The 22,063-nt window shown below is 43.6% G+C and overlaps 1 protein-coding gene across 1 annotated transcript; it reads right to left on the minus strand.

Moving 5' to 3' along the window:
- Positions 1-3,014: 3,014 nt before the first annotated feature.
- On the minus strand, positions 3,015-8,777 carry LOC105922483 (low choriolytic enzyme). The gene is made up of 9 exons (XM_012858374.3): positions 8,217-8,777; positions 7,955-7,985; positions 7,828-7,869; positions 7,055-7,192; positions 6,812-6,938; positions 5,729-5,907; positions 5,537-5,618; positions 3,701-3,825; positions 3,015-3,587 (listed from the first exon to the last, which is right to left on the minus strand). Exons 1-9 carry the CDS (start codon positions 8,268-8,270, stop codon positions 3,538-3,540), a joined length of 828 nt encoding a protein of 275 aa, XP_012713828.2. The 5' UTR covers positions 8,271-8,777; the 3' UTR covers positions 3,015-3,537.
- Positions 8,778-22,063: the final 13,286 nt, after the last annotated feature.

The raw sequence follows: 22,063 nt of genomic DNA on the forward strand, positions 1-22,063 counted from the left end.
AAGAGCTTCTGGACGAGACCCGAACAGGGCTTGGAGCGGGGTCCAAGCAGGGCAGCGCCTTGGAACGGGATCCAAATGGCTTCAAGAGAAGTAGAGAGACGTGGGGAGAAGTGAGACACTCGTGCAAGGATGACGAGACGAACCGACAGGGAAGAGCAGACTGAGGTGGGCTTATATAGGAGTGTTGACAGGTGGATTGAGTCCGACTTAATGAGCAGTGGAAAGGGGCAGGAAACAGTGGTGGAGTGAAGAACAGGCTTTATGAGAGGAGGAAGGTGCCAGAAAATGTCCAGGGTGAGGCAGGCAAAAACGGAACCCTGACACAAGGTATATGAGTTTCTGTTTTAATTTGCTTAGTATTTAAATACAGATAAATAACACTGTGAATAAGATAAGAGTTAAGTTAAGATAAGTTAGTCTTTATTTATCTCACAATGGAGAAATTCACTCGTCACATCAGCTCATACAAGAGGTGCAGAGTAGGGAAGGTGTATTCAGTTATATACAGTGAATCTTCATATATACAATGGGTCAAAAAGAATACCAAAAAAATACAAAAAAGGAAATAGGAATGTAAATGTCTCAATTACATTCTTAGTGGTCTATATATATATATATATATATATATATATATATATATATATATATATATATATATATATATATATATATAAACATATCTATATACTTAAATATATACATATATCTATGCGCCTACATACATACGTACCTACGCGTATATACGTGCATATACATTGTATACATTTGTACATACATACATGTGTACTGACTTATGTTCAGGTGTTGGTAGCAGCAGAAGTCACTACATCAGGATTATTGCACGGGTTGTAGGACAGTGTATTAAATAGATTATTGCACCTTGGTTATTGCACATTAATTATTACCGTTATGGTCACAGTTGCAGTTACAGTGCAGCATTGTAAAATCTGATAGCAGCAGGAATGAATGACCTGCGGTAACGCTCCTTTTTACAGACAGGATGTCTAAGTCTTGCACTGAAGGAGCTGCTCAGCTCCTCTACAGTCTTGTGCAGTGGGTGGACAGTTTAGTTGTTACTCTACTGAATAAAATATGCCAGGTTTGGAGCAGCACAAGTCATTCAACACGACCAAGGCAGAAACTTCAAGTCAGGTGTGTTGTCATGTGTGAATGCATGGGCATGCAAAAGACTCGGACTACTCCTCTCCATCCGCAGAGTGATGGGTTTTGGGAGTGGTTCAACTGAACCTTTGCAAAACAGCTCTGCATCCTCACTGCAGAACATCAACGTGATTGGGACCTGCACCTCCCTTTCGGGTTATTGGGCTATAGATCAGCTGTGCAAGATTCCACCTCGTGCACACCTGTCCTGCCCTGCTCAAGTTGGGGAGCGACCTGCGGCCGGTGGCAGAAATGGTGTTTGAAGGAGCCCCTAGATGCACCAGCAGTGTCACCAAGACCGAACACGCTGGAAGGCTTCAGGACCGAATGGAGTCGCCTCATATCTTTTCACGTGACCAGCTGCAGAAAGCAGATATGAGACAGAAAAGAAACTACCACATGAGGGACAGAGGGAAAGACGTTGTGATTGGGGACTTGGTGTGGGTGTATAACCCAAAGAGGAAGAAGAGCCACTGTCCTAAGTTAGACAGACCATGGGTGGAGCCTTGTAAGGTTTTGGAGAAGCTGGGTGAGGTGGTCTATAGGGTCCATCTACCACCAAGGGGAGACGGGTGGTCCTCAAGTTGGCCCCATGCAGGGGTGATGCACGTCCTCATCAGTGTGTGGGGCCCTCAACACCTTCCTGGAGGAACAGGACAGCCAAGCGCCCAGGCTTAATGACTGTATCTAAAAACTAACTCCCCACATTGTTCCCCATCCAATCTGCAGATGACCCCCTGTTCATCAGCAGATTGCTCCAGGACGGCAGGTTCGGCGGCCTTCGTTAACACCAAGGTGTCCTCGGAGACAGAGAAGGCACCTCAGGGACTTTTTATGAGACCCCTTGGGGCAACGGTCTTTGTAAGGGGGGAGCAGTGTAGCGATCCTGCAGTAATTTTCCATGTTATAACGCTCCTGTTATAGTGCTGTAATTTCCCATGGGGTGTGAATGTCTTGTTGCGTGGAGACTCTCGGTGTGTGACTGTTGTGTTGGTGTGGTTATGGCCGACATTAAACAAGATCTGTATCAATAGTTAGTTCTTCCTGCCTCATTCAGTAAGGCCCGCCTCGCCTGGTTCGGAGATTTGGCAGCAAAGGAAGAAAACAATTATCAGAGAGAAAACACTTATAATATGCATATATTTGTTACAATTAGAATTCCAAAGGGAGACAAACACTTACAACGTTACAATAAGTTTCATTTAGTATATTACCAAAGTCCTCCTCCACGGCCCTTGTAAGCATTTGTCTGCCTGACATTACCTGAACACATCTTTATGGACTGACCGGCCTCTTACGGAATGTCAGGGGAGGGGTGAGGGGCCCGTACACAGTCTCCAGGCACCCATATGGACGGGCCTGCATAAGCAAAACAGATCCTCAGGAACTAACTTTTAGTTAATAGCCCAGGTTGTCTTTTAGGAGTGAACATAGATTAAGAACCACTAAGAACCATAAAACAGCTTTTAAACCATATACCATTTTGAAAGTCCCCCATAAGATGACATGTTTCATGAATTGGCGCTATATAAATAAGATTGAATTGAATTGAATTGAATAAAACTCTGGTGTCTCTTCGTGCCTGGTCTCTACAAGAGCTTGAATGAATTTATTGCTGCAATTTCACTTCTGTAGACTCCAAGCCACAGTTTTAGTGATAACAAGATAACTCTTTGTGCTTTAAAAATATGTTATGACTTTCAATACTAATCTACTTCATTGAGCATCTCCTGTACATCCTTTAATTTTTTTATGTTTGTGTCATAAAATGTCACTTTCACAGTTAGACTGAAAGATTCTCATCAAGAGAATAAATAAATATTTTAGAAATAAAACCATGAAAACCATGTCACTTTAATGATAATGCTTAAAGTTTATTGAGCGGCAATAATAAGCTTTTGGGTTACAATACATAATTTTATTCTTTGTAAAATAAACACATTCATTCTGGTTATAAAATTCAGTGGTCAGTGTGCTCAAAAATAAAATTTCAACATTGTTTTTACTTTTTTGTTTCACTAATTCATTTTCTTTTATTACAATATGGGGGCCTTTGAGTTAAATGACTTTTAAAACCACTTTTTACTAGATTGTTGTCCAGTTTTTCTTTACAAAATGTTATTATTAAACTGTTCTTTATGCAGGTAGTCTCATTGAGACATAAGCTCACATTTACTAAACAGACCTGTTTGCACAAATTTATGGACTCACACAGAACGACTTACTTCATTACAGTGTCACAATGTGTAAAACACCACTCAAAAAAATGTATTGTGAACAATCAAGCACTGACATGTTCTTTTTCTATTTTTCTGACTTGAAGGATTGCAGACACACAGGCTTAGCGAGAAAGCTGTTGCTTTAAAATGATGTATTTCAGTACAGCACATCTGGATTCATGCGGCTCTGCCGTTTAGATGAGCCATCTGGGGGAAAAGAATGAAATTATTGATATGAAGTAAAATGTTCATTAACTTGGATAACCTTAAGCAAGAATAGCAATGAGAAAATGCAGTTTTTCGTTTGATTTTTAGCTTACAGCATCTGTAAAGCTTGTTGACACGAGCAATGTCATTTTCGCTCATTTCACTGGCGTTTCCAAAGGCGAGGTTATGATTGGACTTCGCTAGGATGGTTGGCAACCCGTTACTGGAGAAGGCGTAACTTAAAGAAAACACAGTCAGATACAAAATAATGTCACTGGTTTGCCGTATGTCTGTGGCACATTTAAAAATGACAAGATTTTGAAAAAGCAAATTTAAAGATAAACCCTGTGATTGAAAAGAGTAGATGTAAATAAAAACAGAAAAATTGACAAGCATGAAATAAATAAACAGGGTGACAAAGCTGCATCCAGAAATCTAAAACATAGAAAATTACACTTGAAATAAAGGTCAATGTCTGAAAGTTTTTACAGATGGGATTTGATGGACTCATCAACAACTCATCAACAAATGATGTTGTTTACGAGTTTAAGGTTTTCCTAAAACCATTGCATGTACAACCATTTCAAGCTTTAAAAGTTAGTACGACATCCTAAAACTAACAAAGATGGATATGTTAGTAATGCAGTTCTTCTAAAACTGGAGTGATGTGGTGTAAAAATAATGAGAAAATATCTTTTCAAGCCAACATGGTGAATTAAGGTACTCAAATCTAGAACTGATGAAGGCATGAATTAATTTTTCAAGGTCTCCTAATCAAACAATAAAAACCTGCGCTCAAGCATCTTAGGGTTTTTTTTCACGAGAAGTGGGGGGATGGAGTCTAAGATCAATAGACCAACTGGGTCTTTGTCTTAAGTGATGTGGTGACAGCTTAGCCTGTTGCAGTGGAGAAAGAACTGAGCCCATAAAGAAAGGCTTTTTGATTAACTGGTCAGTTTATGCTCCATACCTGACTTATGGTCATGAGGTATGGATCAATACCGAGAGAGCAAAATTGTCAGTACAAGCAACCAAAATAGGCGTCCATCATGGGGTACCCCAGCCCACCCTAAGAAAAAGGTGAGGAGCTCCATCATTTGGGGGAGGGACAGAGTAGAGGCACTGCTCCACCGCATCGAAAGAAGTTAGTTGGAGGCTTCATGCATCTAATGACGAGGCCTCCTGGGTGCCTACCTTTGAAGGTAGGCCCAGTTTTACAGAAGGGATAATACATCCCTAAGAACATCCTAAGAAGCCTGGGGAGCCCCCAGAGTGGGGGTGGCTTAAGTTTTCCTCCTGAATCTGTTACCCTGTGAGACCGCACCTTGGCTGATCGAATAGACCAAAAAACAATGCCATATTTTTAACTTTGAAAGAACAATGGTAGCAACAGGGCTGAGATTACCAGTAATCAGCTGATTTTCAAATAGAAGGATTTTAGTCCTCTTTTAGCAAATACTGAGTTAACCATTATTTAAAACCTCGTATAAAATTAACCAGAAGCTGCAAGTGGGACAGAGAAGTACTTTGCAAGGAAAATTAACTTAGAAATCACTGGTGTAACAATCAAAATAACTATTGTACTTCTGCAAAAAAAAAAAGAAAAAGAAAAAAAAAAGAATCCAAAGAAACCTTGCAAAATAAAAACAAACTAGGACCCCAAAAAGCCGCTGGACAAGCGGGGAAGAAAAATAACTACAACCTAATACCAAACATAAAAATGTGTTTGATAGTAATAAAAACTGTTTTCTGTTTAGTCACAGATCTTCAAATTATGTTGTTGCTCTTGCAAATGGAAAAATTTAAAACCCTCTTAAGAAAAACTTAACCCTGAAAATGAAACAATAAAAGTTGTCCTCAAACGTGAAAAATAAATCAGTATGAGCGCTGTTTGTTTCTAAACAGCATTTTACACAGACAAGGGTGCATTTTAAATGACAATGACTCACTTGTTGTAATGCATGACAGAGCCAAAATCGTAGGGAGTTCCCAAGTTGTTCGTCGGCTGCTTTTCGAAAAGGTAATGTTTGTCTGTTAAAATCAGGAGATAGTTTCAACACCTTTTAAAACAAGTAATGTTATTTACAGTATTTCAAAGTAACTATTCTTTTACTTAAACTGTTCAAACTTTTGTCACTAACCTTGCTGAATGTTGTTGTAGAGAATCCAGACGTATTCATCTCTATCCGAGCGGACCTGCTCGTGGTGGAAGCCTAGAGCATGAAGAAGCTCATGCTGCACAGTTGAGAAGTATACACATCTATTTTTCTCAAGGCTGATGTGCTGTGTTCCTCTTTGACGACCCAGATAGGACCAGCACCTGACATGGAGACCAGAAAAGAAATGGAAAGATTGCTGCCAGCATGGATTTTAATGATTTAATAATAAGACACCGGTACCAGTGGGCCAGTGTTTTTTCACAGGAGCACAGAACAAAAGATTGGGGGGCTTAACAGGTCAACATTTCATCGTTCAATATATTAAGCCAAAGAGCCAATTGTGGCTCTGGAACTGCAGGTTGCAGACCCCTGATCTTTTTTCAATACATCGGGAGCTTAACGTGAAACAGCTTAATTTTTAATTATTTTGTTATTTTATTATTGGGTAAAAATATAAACAAAAAAAATACAACTGATCAAAATAACCAGTCAGTCACGTTGTCTTTGTCAGCATTTATCATCCTAAGAAATTTAATATCATGTTTTTCGTACAGGGGCCATAACAGGGGCCAGGAACATTTCTACAGGGGCACAGGCCCCTGTTGGCCCCTGTCTAGAACCGCCCCTGACCGGTACTATAATATATTCTCAAGCCCTGCAAAATGAATCATACCCCTAGTAGATTTCAATTTATTCTAAACTTGATTCTCCTGATTTTCATGGTTCAAGAGATGCCTGTCTCACTTCTGTGAGAAACAAACCTGTTCTTAGAATGGAAACAATTTTATATGTATGTCTGCCAGGAGTATGAAAAAGTTTGCTTAATGATACATGCTGATAATTATTAGATCTGGACTTCTAGATTGTGACTTGAGGGCAACAGAAAACTAACATAATAAGAAAGCAAATGTTCAGCAGCATATCATTGGTGCTCTTTGCTTTGTGAATGAGACACTGAGAGGGAGTATGCAGCAAGCACAATAGATGAAGCTAGTATTACATGTATGGCTGCAGTTTAAGCCCCTAAACAGTAGCAGAAGTGTGTTCTTTGGTGTGTTTTCCTACCTAGAGTTAGGTTCAGAAAAGAAATATATGAAATCTCGAACACCAGAACTCCAGGGAACAAAACGAATGCAGGTGCGCTGGTGGAAGCTCAGTATCCCCAGATTGATGATTCTCCTTTCTGCCTCAGCTAAGGGAAATTTTAAGACAAAGTTAAGTTGTATTTATTAAACTTCTGGTTATTATTTGTTTAAAATAAGTAATATGAACTCATGTAGTTTCTACATTGAAGTTAGAACTGCTTACAGAAGTCCGGTGAGATGTAATAGGGAATTTGGACGTAACCTCCCGATTTGGGCCACTTGCAGACATTGAATGCACATGGGTCTGCATTCCTGGTGAAGGTAGTTGGTACGGCAATGTCTCCATGCAGCACAGGGGGTTCTGTAACGACATTAATGTCGGATTAATTTGAAAGTAAAAGGACAGACTTCAGAACTTAGTCTTTTTTATCATATTTGGATGCAACAATTAATATGAATTGCAATAACAATGATCATTAAAGTAATATTATTTAACAATAAAAACTGGAGGGAAGGTGTTCAAAAATGGTCAGTAAAATTGTAAAAGAAGTCAACCAATACTGTGTTTTTTTTGTCTCAGAAGTACTGCTGCTAGTACACAAATTAATCTGGCGAACACATAAATCCAATCAGAATATATAATTTCACTTGGCGAAATTAACACATAACTATTTTAAGCATCTTTATCTGAACTGAAGTTTTTTCCCCTCTTTTTTATTGTCAGATAGCAGAAGTAAAATGTTAGATATTCAGATGATCCCTAGCACAAATAACTCCAGTTCCCAGCATTTTTAGTGGCAGGATTGTGAAGTTTAAAACTGTACAGATTGTGGAAACAAAAACCCTGTGGAAACTATTTGGAAGTATGCAATCTACAATTAGAGCTGGACATTTTATTCTTTTTCACTCCAGTCAATGTTTAAATATTTCAGTCGGTTGTCTCTTCATAATTTTTTTTATGTCACTTTGAAACTTTATTTAAAATCAGTGTCTTACTTAGGTTAAGCTTGGGTCCTGGGATGGCATCTGTGATCCTATCTGAAGGAGAAATCAGAAGAAGTTTAGGTTTGAAATGTTCACGTTTCACATGTCAGACTTAAGTCAAGCTTTATGTTCAGCTCACCCGTTTGATTTTTTATTTCAGCTGGTGCGCTCTGCAACATAGAAACACATAATTTACAAAACATTTAACAACCACATAATGTTGCTTTGCCTAACAAATCTGTTTCTAACAAATTAAAAGCTTTAATTTTTCTCTCTGACTCCACAAAAACCAACAGATTCACTTCCAGAAAGTGTATTTTCCAAATTAAGTTTTTCGTTCAACTTGGTTTCTGGTAGCTAAACATTGTGAGAAATTTAACCCAATAATCCCAAAATGTTACCAGACAGCCATCCATCATTGAGAGGAAGAAGAAGAAAAGAACAGCTGGAGTCATGATGACGGCTCTCAGAAGTTTCACCTCAGGGCTTGAAATCTGATAAGTCTTGTTTCAAAGTTATGGCCAATAAATGCGTTTAAATAGAGAAATAAAATAGATGTCTGCCTGAAGAACCGAGAGTCTGCATGCAGCAGATGTTCATCTCCTCTCTGTTTATAAGCAGTCCAGGATGTGGCTTAGAGATCCTTTTAAGGTCAACCACTAACGCCCGACCTGTTCTGTGTGGGCAGATTTGTAAAAATAAAAATAAAAAAATAACACAACAAAAGCTGTTAATCATTAAAGAGGAAGTAAGCCACGCAATAGTGTTACTACCAGAGACAAAAGAGAAAAATTATGCTAAAATGATTAAATCACAATGCTCGTCACTTCATTCGATCACATGTCTGTTAACCTTCAATTCAATTCAATTTAATTCAAATTTATTTATATAGTGCCAATTCATGAAACATGTCATCTCAAGGCACTTTCAAGGCACAATTCAATCAGATTATACAAATTGGGTCAGATTATACAGATTGGTCAAAATTTTCCTATATAAGGGAACCAGTTGAGTGCATCAAAGTCCCGACAAGCAGCATTCACTCCTGGGGAACCGTAGAGCCACAGGGAGAGTCGTGTGCATTGTCCATGGCTTTGCAGCAATCCTTCATACTGAGCAAGCATGAAGTGACAGCGGAAAGAAAAACTCCCCATTAACAGGAAGGAAAAACCTCCAGCAGAACCGGGCTCAGTATGAACGGTCATCTGCCTCAACCGACTGGGGGTTACAGAAGACAGAACAGAGACACAATAAGAGAGACAAACAAGCACAGAAGCACACATTGATCCAGTAATCTGTTCTACATTAGATGGTAATAGTGGGTGATCTGTCTTCCCTGGATGATGTCACAGCTAACAGAACGTCAGACCAGGTGTACCTACTATGAAGAAAAAAGAGAGAGAGAGCAAAAAGTTAAAAGCTGAAATAACAACAGTAATTTCAATGCAATGCAATGCAAAACTGGAGAACAGTAGAAATCAGTAGAGTGAGAAAAATAGACCCTGATATCCTCCAGCAGCCTAGGCCTATAGCAGCATAACTATAGAGATAGCTCACTCTAGAGAGCCACTCTAACTAGAAGCTTTGTCAAAAAGGAGAGTTTTAAGTCTAGCCTTAAAAGTAGACAGGGTGTCTGCCTCACGGACCAAAACTGGGAGTTGGTTCCACATGGGAAGGAGCCTGATAGCTAAAGGATCTGCCTCCCATTCTACTTTTAGAGACTCTAGGAACCACCAGCAGACCTGCAGTCTGAGAGCAAAGTGCTCTGTTAGGAACATACGGGGTAATCAGAGCTCTGATATACGATGGAGCTTGATTATTAAGAGCTTTATATGTTAGAAGAAGAATTTTAAATTCTATTCTTGATTTAACAGGAAGCCAATGAAGGGAAGCTAAAATTGGAGAAATATGATCCCTCTTGTTGATTTTCATCAGAACTCTTGCTGCAGCATTTTGGATCAGCTGAAGACTTTGAACTACATTTTGTGTACTTCCTGATAGTAAAGAATTACAATAGTCCAACCTTGAAGTAACAAATGCATGGACCAGTTTTTCAGCATAACTCCTGGACAGAATGTTTCTAATTTTGGCGCAATTCCTGAGGTGAAAAAAGGAAACTCTGGAAACCTGTTTAATATGGGATTTAAATGACATGTCTTGGTCAAAAATAACACCAAGATTTTTTACTTTATTACCAGAGGCCAAGTTAATGCGATCCAGATTAAGTGATTGGTTAAGAAGTTTATTTTTTGAGGACTCTGGTCCAAAGATTACAACTTCTGTCTTGTCAGAATTTAAGTGCAGAAAATTTAAGGTCATCCAGCTTTTGATGTCATCAAGACATGACTGCAGTCTAAGTAATTGATTGGATTCATCAGTATTTATGGGTAAATATAGCTGAGTATCATCAGCATAACAGTGGAAATCAATCCCATGCTGTCTGATAATTTTGCCAATCGGAAGCATATATATAGTAAAGAGAATTGGTCCAAGGACTGAAGCCTGTGGTACTCCACAAGTGACCTTAGAGTTTAAAGAAGATTTATTATAAACATGAACAAATCTGTCCAATAGATCAGATTTAAACCAGCCTAATGCTTTCCCCTTAATCCCTACAGTATGCTCAAGTCTTTGTAGGAGAATATTGTGATCAACTGTGTCAAATGCACACTGAGATCTAACAGGACAAATACAGACACAAGACCATTATCTGAGGCCATCATTAGTGACCTTCACCAGAGCTGTTTCAGTGCTATGATGAGCTCTGAAGCCTGACTGAAACTCCTCAAGTAGGTCATTGCTTTGTAAATGTTCACATAGTTCATTAGCAACTACTTTCTCAAGAATTTTTGATAGGAAAAGAAGATTAGATATAGGTCTGTAATTTACTAATTTATCTTGATCAAGAGATGGTTTCTTAAGTAAAGGTTTAATAACAGCTACTTTAAAAGCCTGTGGTGCATATCCATTTCCCAAGGATAGATTAATCATGTCTAAAATAGTGCCACTGATCAAAGGGAATATCTCCCTAAGCAACTTGGTTGGGATTGGGCCTAACATACGGGTAGAAGGTTTAGATGAAGCTAAAATTTTAGATAGCTCAGAAAGCTCTACTGCTTCTAAGGAGTTCAAACACTGCGCAAGTTCTAAAGATTCCTCCAAAGGTGCCTCACTGACTGAGGATGGGGTAATCATGTTTGGGAGAATGCCAATTATTTTATTTTTAATGGAATCAATTTTTATTATGAAGAATCCCATAAAGTCATTGCTGCTAAGAGCTAAGGGAATGGATGGACCAACAGAGCTGTGACTCTGAGTAAATTTGGCAACTGTACTGCAGAGAAATCTAGGATTCATTTTATTCTCCTCAAACAATGATGAGAAATATGCTGCTCTAGCTTTACGGCAGGTGTATTTATAAAACAGTAGACTATCTTTCCAGATTAGGTAGGATTTCTCTTGGTGTGTAGAGCGCCATTTTCTCTCTAATTTCCTAACATTGTGCTTCAAGGAATGCAGCTCTGAATTAAACCAGGGAGCCAGCTTCCTATTAATAATCGCATTCTTTTTCAAAGGAGCTACATCGTCTAATGCATAACGCGATGAGGAAGTCACACTGTTAACAAATACATCTATCTGTGAGTGGGAAGAAACAATATTGCTGCTATCTGCAGGGCATTTCTGCAATACTGAAGATACCTTACAGTGTTTTCTGGCACATTAAAAAAGAAATGTTTTTGGTTTGGGTTTAAGTTGTAGTTTATGTCATAGTTTGGGTTTTGTTTTGTTTTACTTTTGGACTATTTAAGACTTATTTAGCCTGTCACTCCTCTGCCACCAGCCATTAACCAATCAGTTATGTTCACTTCTCAGCCACCAGCTACTACCCAATCAGTTCAGCCCACCTCCAGCCACCACCCTTCACTAGATCAGCTCTACCTGTTGCCGTTAATTAGTTTTCAACTCTGGTCACCTGTTCATCGACTTAATTATACCCGCCTCAGCCTACTCAGCTTTGCCAGATCATTACGGACCTCCGGTGAGTCTTATCCAATGTTTTTCTGTCTGCCTACTCGCCTGTGATTTTAATCCGTTTCTGTCTCCTGATTTCTGAGCCTGCCTTTCCCCTGTCGGACCTGATTGCCTGCCAGATTACCTGACCTGTTTCTGTACCTGTGTCTGTAAGTAAACTTTAACTGATTGGATGGTGACTGGTGAAGGGGAGTGCCAGGCAAACAGACAGGATGTGAAACTGAATGACTGGCAGGTGAAAAACAGATAAACTAAAACAGAAACTGAACCTATGACAGAATTGGTTAAATGAAGAGAATTACTAAACCAAAACAGAAACTTAAACTAGACTAATCCAGAACCAAAATAACCATAAATACCAGACCTAAGCTAGAAAACCAAACTAAGACTAAACAGAACACAAGCAAATAATAAAAACCAGAGCTAATACTAAGACAGGAGATAGAATTAATAATCAAATAACAAACATAAACCATAACAAAACCCAAATCATGACACTCCAGCCATCCGAGAATGGTGTTGATCTCTTCTTGGGCTGCGGAGGACTTTGGAAAATTGATTTAAACATTTTCAGTTCTTACCTAAATGATGCAAAACTAATTTGTGGGCACGGGCCAGCCACTGAGCTATCAGAAAAGGAGCTGAAGTGAACGGAAAACAACCTCAGCCAGCCAAGAGAAAGCTAGTACCATACACTTTTTGCTTGCTTACAACAAAAACTGAATCTGTTGTCCATTAATGTAGTTGAGAAAAAATGGACAGTCGTGGTGTAGAAGCTAAAGGCAAACCACTCATGAAGAATTAACAGTTTTCTAATTATATTTTGAAAGTTATGAGTAACAAAACTGCTGAGGAGCCAGCAGAAGAGCAATTAACCAGATGATATGAGCTTATCATATTTGTATAATTTTATGAGACGAATAGCAGAAACATATTGTCATGTTTGCCTTGAGATGTCGGGCCCACATGCAGAAAACACACTCGGAAACACAGGTCAGAATTCAGGGGTTTTATTTTCTTAAACACGGGAGCTCACGGAGCGCAGCGTTAGTCTGCGGGACGGGGAACGACGACGGCTCGAACTACCCCGGGACCAAGGGACGGGACCAGTCTAGGAGGTAAGGGGAATGTGATTAGCAGTGGTAAAGAAATGGGAGATAAAGCTATAAACGTAAGCTTACCACGAGGATTAGATAACCGAGCGGGGAGACGGTAAGGAGGACTCAGCTGGGCTGTCTTGAGCAGGCGTTCGGGTCGACGGAGAGCGGGGCGGAGGGGTCCGAGCAGCACCGAGGCAGTCCAGGGATCCAGAGCAGCGAGAGGAACCGGAGAGAGAGTTGGTGTGACTCGCGTCCAGAGCAGAGGTACGTCTGATCAAGTCGGGGAGCCCAAGAGTCACGCAGGGTTCGCACAGACACAGGGAAACCTTGAGAGAGCAAGACGAAGGATTAGTTTCAGGAAACTAGGGCTGGCTAGAGGTCGAGGCTGTCACGCATACCGCAACGAAAACACTCTGGCGTCCTCTCGCTGTTCGGCCGCAGTTCTTGTAGGACGCTCAGATGCTGCCGAATGAGCCACAGGTGTGCGCACTCCGCCCACCGTCCAACCACGAACACCTGTGAAGAAGCAGAGGTAACGGAGCTGGCAGCAGGCTGCACAGCCCTGCCAGCTGAGTCCTGACACCACCCCCCCCTCAAGGGTCGCCACCTGGCGGCCCAGAGGAGGAAGTGGAGGGACGAGAGGAGAGGAATGCATCAATGAGAGATTGGTCAGGAATGGAGGAACCGGCGAGCCAAGACCGCTCCTCCGGACCCCAACCTACCCAGTCGACGAGGTACTGGAACCCCTTACCTCGCAGACGGGAGGCCACAATCTGCTGAACCTGACGTCCCTGATGGTCCTGGACGGGTGGTGGGGGTTCGGCCGGAGGGCACAAAGAACTGGTGAGAACAGGCTTGATTTGTGAGACGTGGAACGTGGGATGGACCCGGGAGTGGGACGGGAGACGAAGGCGAACAGTCGTAGGGCTGACTATGGAGGTGATTTCGAAGGGGCCGGCGAAGCGTGGAGACAACTTCCTGGAGGCTGCTCGGGAGGGTAGGTCTCGTGTGGAGAGCCAAACTCGCTGACCGGGACGGTAACTGGGAGCTGGGGTGCGTCTTCGATCAGCGAATCGGCGATTCTGTTCTGCAGTGTCCTTCAGAGCCTGAATAGTCTGGGTCCAGTAATGCCTGCACTGGGTGATGTGGTCTTTTACTGAGGGAACTGTTACTCGTGGATTGTCATCGGGAAGCAGAGGGGGCTGATAGCCTAGAGAGATCTCGAAGGGGGACAGACCGGTAGCTGTGGAGATGTGACTGTTGTGGGCGTACTTGACCCAGGGGAGAAACTTATTCCACTCAGACGGGTTCTGGAAGGTTAGGCAACGGAGGGCGGTCTCCAGCTCCTGGTTCATCCGCTCTGTCTGACCGTTGGTCTGGGGGTGATAGCCGGAGGTTAGAGTGTACCGGGCCCCAAGGGCCACGGCAAACTCCTTCCAAACCCTGGAGATGAACTGGGGACCACGGTCAGACAGGATCTCTCGGGGGATTCCGTGGAGGCGGAACACGTGTCGAACCAGGAGCTGGGCCGTGAGAAAGGCGGAGGGGAGCTTACGGAGTGCGATGAGGTGACAGGCCTTAGAAAAACGGTCAACAACTGTGAGGATGGTTGTCATCCCCTGGGACGAGGGGAGCCCGGTGACGAAGTCCAGGGCGATGTGGGACCAGGGACGATCGGGGACGGGTAGCGGCTGTAGTAGGCCTGCAGGTGGTCTGTTTGACGGCTTGTTCTGAGCACACACGGGACAGGAGAGAACAAAAGCCTTCACATCTTGGGACAAGGTTGGCCACCAGAAATGGCGGGAGATGAGGGTGCGTGTTCGGTAGACGCCAGGATGGGCAGAGAATCTTTCAGAGTGCGCCCACTGGAGCACACGGGAACGAACTGAGGCTGGGACATAGTTCCGGCCGGGTGGTCCAGTACCTGGGTCGGGGTCTGAGTGCAGGGCCTGAGCGATCAAGTCTTGAATCTCCCACTGGAGGGCTCCAAAAACACAGGACGAAGGGAGGATGGTGGCTGGTCTCTCTTCAGAATCAGGGGGAGAGTAAAGGCGGGACAGAGCATCAGGCTTCTAGTTCTTAGACCCGGGGCGAAACGTGATGGACAAATTAAAACGAGAGAAAAAAATGGACCAGCGGGCCTGTCTGGGATTGAGCCTCTTCGCTGTCTGGATATATGCCAAGTTCTTGTGATCAGTCCAGATAAGGACGGGCTGCTCGGACCCCTCAAGCCAGTGTCGCCACTCCTCCAGGGCGAGCTTGATGGCAAGCAGCTCTCTATCCCCCACATCGTAATTGCGTTCGGCCGGGGTCAGGCGCCGGGAGAAAAAGGCGCAGGGGTGAAGCTTCTGGTCCGACTGTGAGTTCTGGGAGAGAATTGCTCCGACTCCTGTATCGGAAGCATCTATCTCCACCACAAACTGTCTACTGGGGTCAGGGTGAATGAGGATGGGCGCCTGGGAGAACCTTTTCTTTAGGTCGATGAACGCTGAGTTTGCTTTGGGGCTCCACGAGAAAGGGGACTTGGTGGAAGTGAGTGCGTGGAGAGGAGCGGCGATCTGGCTGTATCCCCTAATGAACCTTCGATAGAAGTTAGCAAAGCCAAGGAAACGTTGCAGTTGTTTCCTGGTCTCGGGAACCGGCCAGTCGAGAACCGCCTTAATCTTCTCCGGGTCTGAACGAACTTGTCCTCCCTCTAGGATGAGCCCGAGGAATGACACTGAGGACTTGTGGAACTCACATTTCTCCGCTTTCACAAACAGCTTGTTCTCTAACAGGCGTTGGAGGACCTGTCGAACATGGTCTTGATGTTCTGAGTGATTGCGGGAGTAAATGAGGATGTCGTCAAGATAAACGAAGACAAATACGTTAAGGAAGTCACGGAGGACATCATTGACCAGAGCCTGGAACACAGCTGGGGCATTGCACAGGCCAAAAGGCATCACCCGGTACTCGAAGTGTCCCAGGGGGGTCTTGAAGGCTGTTTTCCACTCGTCCCCCCGACGGATCCGCACCAAGTGGTAAGCATTACGGAGATCTAGTTTGGTAAAGACCTTAGCTGACTGGACTGGTTCTAGGGCGGAGGAGAGTAGTGGAAGGGGGTACTTGTTCTTAACAGTTATCGCGTTCAGACCCCGATAATCGATACACGGGCGCAGTGAACCGTCCTTCTTGGACACGAAGAAGAAGCCTGCCCCTACCGGGGAGGACGAAGCTCGGATTAGACCCGCTGCTAAAGACTCCTTTATGTACTTCTCAAGGGCCTGACGCTCAGCCAAAGAAATATTATAAAGGCGGCTAACCGGCAACGGGGCACCCGGCAGTAGATCGATAGCACAGTCATACGGCCTGTGCGGCGGCAAGGAACAGGCTTGGAATTTGCTAAAAACTTGTCTTAGATCATGGTAGCACTGGGGTACTAACTTCATTAAATCTGGATCTACCTGGACGGAAGGCGGCGAAACGGTCTGACAGGGAGGAACTGCAGATTGTAAACAGGCAGCATGGCAACTTGAGGACCAGGACTCTACCCGACGGTCCACCCAGTTAATGTGCGGGTTATGCCGCTGCAACCAAGGGACACCTAGCACTAAGGTGGCATGTCTCACTGGGAAAACCAGAAACGCTAACCGTTCTCTGTGATTACCGGAAACTACTAACTCAAGTGGTTTAGTGCTATGAGTAATGCTAGGGAGGACCCCGCCATCCAGGGCAGAGACGTGAAGGGAAGAATTCAGGGGAACCGTCTCGAGTCCGGTCCGACGGACGAAAGCACTATCGATTAAATTAAAATCACAACCGGAATCCACTAGAGCTGATAACGAAAAGGAATCACGAGAGGTTACTACGGTCGCTTTTAAACAAAGTCGCGGAGGGGAAGAAGACGTTAACTGAGGCTGGTCCGTCGGCTCCTCCGCTACAGCCGGCGGACCTGGTCTTTTGGCCGCTCTGGGCATTCCCTAATAAAATGAGCAGGGGAGGCGCAGTACAAACATAGCCTAGAGGACATTCGCTGCTCCCTCTGCTCTGGAGACAACCGCACTCGACCCAATTGCATGGGTTCGGGAGGCGGGGAACGAGGTTCTGCTGGACTAGGTGGTCTCCGCTCGGGAGGTTGAGGGCGGAAAACGAGAGGCCCGAGGGGGCGACTCTTAGAGCGGGAGCGGAGGCGATTATCTAACCGGATGGCCAATGCAATAAACTCGTTAAGAGTAGTGGGCTCCTCCTGACGTGCTAGCTCATCCTTAAGAGACTCATCTAACGCCTGAAAAAATACAGTCTTTAAAGCGCGCTGCTCCCAGCCAGCCGCAGCGGCCACTGTACGGAATTCAACAGCGAAATCAGCAAGGCGTCTTCCCCGCTGCCGGAGAGCTAAAAGCCGCCGAGAATCCTGCACCTGATCTACCTCAGCTGCAAAGACCATCTTAAATTCAGACAGGAACTCGTTAAAAGTACAGCCAAACTGCTGGCAATTGGAGAACCGGGCTTCTGCCCACCTGAGCACGCGGCCCGTGAGTAAACGTAAAATAAAGGAAATCTTAGCTTCATCTAAAGCAAACAAACGAGGGGACCGATTAAAAACTAAGGAGCACTGGAAAAGAAACCCCCCACAGTCACTACTGTCTCCGGAGAATTTCTCCGGAGCGGGGGAGGAAGTCTCGGGACCGGATGGTGATGTCACCGAAGGCGGAGCTGGGTCGGAAGCGGAACTAGGAGGAGCCGAGGCTGCGGGCTGCTGGCTAGCACTTAGCATCACAGTTAGCTGGTTGATTTGACCGGCTAGGCTCTGCAAATGGCCCTGTAGGCCTAACACCGTGGACTCTAAGCCCCGAATCTGATCCTGTTGGGCCGCTAACGCCCCACCGAGTGTGTCTGCTGGGTCGCCTTGTTGGCCAGAGTGTTCTTCTGTCATGTTTGCCTTGAGATGTCGGGCCCACATGCAGAAAACACACTCGAAAACACAGGTCAGAATTCAGGGGTTTTATTTTCTTAAACACGGGAGCTCACGGAGCGCAGCGTTAGTCTGCGGGACGGGGAACGACGACGGCTCGAACTACCCCGGGACCAAGGGACGGGACCAGTCTAGGAGGTAAGGGGAATGTGATTAGCAGTGGTAAAGAAATGGGATATAAAGCTATAAACGTAAGCTTACCACGAGGATTAGATAACCGAGTGGGGAGACGGTAAGGAGGACTCAGCTGGGCTGTCTTGAGCAGGTGTTCGGGTCGACGGAGAGCGGGGCGGAGGGGTCCGAGCAGCACCGAGGCAGTCCAGGGATCCAGAGCAGCGAGAGGAACCGGAGAGAGAGTTGGTGTGACTCGCGTCCAGAGCAGAGGTACGTCTGATCGAGTCGGGGAGCCCAAGAGTCACGCAGGGTTCACACAGACACAGGGAAACCTTGAGAGAGCAAGACGAAGGATTAGTTTCAGGAAACTAGGGCTGGCTAGAGGTCGAGGCTGTCACGCATACCGCAACGAAAACACTCTGGCGTCCTCTCGCTGTTCGGCCGCAGTTCTTGTAGGACGCTCAGATGCTGCCGAATGAGCCACAGGTGTGCGCACTCCGCCCACCGTCCAACCACGAACACCTGTGAAGAAGCAGAGGTAACGGAGCTGGCAGCAGGCTGCACAGCCCTGCCAGCTGAGTCCTGACACATATAACATTCTATGCAAAAAACTGATACAAAGTGTAGCAGGTGGTCATTTACTTTACCAAAATCACAACACACATTTGGTAGAGACCAGGGTTTTCAAAGTGTAGGGCATACCTCGACTAAGAGGTGCCAGAGCTCTCATAAAACATATAAAGTAACTATGGCCAGTGGCTGCAAGTAGTCATCCCTTTCACATCTACAAATCTGTGTGAAAGTGTCTTTTACATGTTATATTGGTCAAAAACAAGTACCAGCCAAGGCTGCAGCTAACAGATGACATACCTTTATTCTTGTCAAACTTTCCACCTACACCCCCCACCCCCACATCAAGCGATATTTCAAAGAAATACTCACTAGTCCCACTAAGTTAAGGGGAAAAGGAAGTTGGGGTGATGTGAGGTGAAAATGTGTTAAATGCATTCAAAAAAGCTCGGATATTTAAAATTCAGAAGCACATTTCATTCACCAAAGAAAAAATATAGACACCTTATTTTATATAATTACAAGACCTTGATCTCATAATTATAAGATAAAGTCTTTTCTTTGGTGCATACAATGCACTTTGGTATTAAAATGTGTAAAAAGAGATGTTTTTAAAGCATGCATAGATTTGAAATCTGTAAATGACAAAAGGAATGCTGCAAAACAACCATATTTAAGTATGAATGGATGAAACAAATAAGCATAGCAACAACAAAAAGTGGAACCAAAACAAAATATTTAGCCTTGGGTGATCAGGAGTAATAATTGTTACTTGTCTTTTGTGCTTAAATAAATCAGATTATGCACCTTTCTGCCTTAAATGTTCAATCTGTGAATTCCTATTCATTTGTTCAACCAAATGCCTTCAACAGTTCCCTAATTGGGTAACGGAGCCCGCCTGTGAGCAATTCTGGAGCTAGGGAGATTTTCCCGCAACCAGTGGGTTGCCAGGTTCGACCATTTCAGTCGTTGTGTCCTTGGACAGGACACTTCATCCGTATCGGCTGCTGTCAACAGTCAGAGGGTCCAGTGGCGCCAAATGTATGGCAGCTCCTTCCGTCAGTCTGCCCCAGGGCAGCTCTGGCTGCAGAGTAGCTACCCACCGCCAGCATGAGAAGGTGTTTATAATTGGGTGAATGACTGCAGTGTAGAGTGCTTTGGATTACTCAGACTTGATAAAAGTGCTAGACAAGTGCAGGCTTGTTGGCAGCCAGTTTCCAGCCCATTTTACTGTACTAGACGGAAGGGAGGTGTAACTAAGTCTTTGTCAAACAGACCCTTCCCTGATGCATTTGATCTGCAGGTGATAATAATCATAATACAATGTGGGGGATGTTCTCCGGGGGGCCATTGTAATCTCCACTCTCTTGAGCTCCAGGTGGTTCTGACTGCACCAGTGGAGCACCTCTTCTGTATACAAACTCCTTATTGTCCTTGATCAGACCATTGACTCTAGTGTCATCTGTAAACAGTAGGAGTTTCACAGACTTGTCTGCTTAGATGTAATCATTGATGTACAGAGAGGAGGGGGGAGGGAACATACTCCATGCTTCACCTGCTGATGCTTGTCAGTAAGGAAGATGGTTGATCCCCTGACAGGTGGAGTCTGGCCCCATGGGCTGTGTGAGCTTCTGATGGAAGATGGCTGGGTTGATGGTGTTGCAGAAGCCTACAAACAGGATCCCGACATATGTCCCTGGGTAGTGCAGGAAGACGTAGTCCCAGAGCGTGTTTAAGAATGACCTGAATCCAGGGAGGAATTGATGTTCAAAAACCATCCACACCAAAAGAGTTTCCCCTGTCACTGCAGCTAACAACGGTGTCATCTTAAATCAACTTCAGTCACAAGTAGCTGTTCAGATAAACAGTATTCGTAATCATTTACATTAACAGTAAATTTCCACATACCCAGATCTGTGGGAAGAGGAGGAGGAGTGGCAACTATTTTTCAGTCTGATTTATTAATTTGTCCCAGGCCAACTAATAATTACAGTTCTTTTGAACATTTAACCCTCAGTTTCCCTCATCCAAACTGCAAAGCAATAAAACCTCTTCTGTTTGTTGTTTTGTATCGTCCACCAGGCCCTTACACTCAGTTTTTGGATCAGTTGTCAGATTTCTTATCTGATTTGGTGTTAAATACTGATAAGGCTATTATAGTGGGTGATTTTAACATCCATGTTGACACTGAATGTGATAACCTTAGTGTAGCCTTTAAAACTATCCTAGATTCAATTGGTTTTGCTCAAAATGTGCATAAACCGACGCACTCTCGGCTCCATACTTTAGACCTTGTTCTGACATATGGCATTGATTGTGAAGAATTAACAGTATTCTCTCACAACCCTGTCCTGTCTGATCATTTTTTAATAACATTTGAGTTTAATCTAACTGAGTTCTCCACCCCCAAAAGAGGGTTCCATTATAGTAGATCTTTATTGGATAATGCTGTATCAAAACTTAAAGAGTCTGTTCCCTTTTTAATATCCTCGGTATTGCAGAAATGCCCTGTAGATGGCAGCAATGCTGTTTCTTCCCATTCACAAATCGATACCTTGGCTAACAATGTGACTTCCTCATTGCGTTCTACATTAGACAATGTAGCTCCCTTGAAAAAGAAGGTGATTATTCACAGGAAGCTGGCTCCCTGGTTTAATTCAGAGCTGCATTCCTTGAAGCACAATGTTAGGAAATTGGAGAGAAAATGGCGCTCTACACACCAAGAGGAATCCTACTTAATCTGGAGGGACAGTCTATTGTTGTATAACAAGACCCTTTGCAGAGTTAGAGCAGCATATTTTTCATCATTAATTGAAAAGAATAAAAATAATCCTAGATTTCTCTTTAGTACAGTTGCCAAACTTACCCAGAGCCACAGCTCTGTTGATCCATCCATTCCCTTAGCTCTTAGTAGTAACGATTTTATGGGATTCTTCATAAATAAAATTGATGCCATTAAAAATAAAATAATTGGCATTCTCCCAAACACGATTACCTCGTCCTCAGTAAGTGAGGCAGCATTGGAGGAATCTTTAGAACCTGCGCAGTGTTTGAACTGTTTAGAAGCAGTAGAGCTTTCTGAGCTATCTAAAATTTTAGCTTCATCTAAACCTTCTACCTGTATGTTAGACCCAATCCCAACCAATTTGTTTAAGGACATATTCCCTTTGATCAGTGGAACTATTTTAGACATGATTAATCTATCCTTAGTAAATGGATATGTACCACAGGTTTTTAAAGTAGCTGTTATTAAACCTTTACTTAAGAAACATTCTCTTGATCAGGATGAGTTAGTAAATTACAGACCTATATCTAATCTTCTTTTCTTATCTAAAATTCTTGAGAAAGTATTTGCTAATCAACTTTGTGAACATTTACAAAGCAATGACCTACTTGAGGAGTTTCAGTCAGGCTTCAGAGCTCATCATAGCACTGAAACAGCTCTGGTGAAGGTCACTAATGATATCCTCATGGCCTCAGA

This window comes from Fundulus heteroclitus, chromosome 4 (genome assembly GCF_011125445.2).
Source record: "Fundulus heteroclitus isolate FHET01 chromosome 4, MU-UCD_Fhet_4.1, whole genome shotgun sequence".
In the NCBI taxonomy this organism is placed as follows: Eukaryota; Metazoa; Chordata; class Actinopteri; order Cyprinodontiformes; family Fundulidae; genus Fundulus; species Fundulus heteroclitus.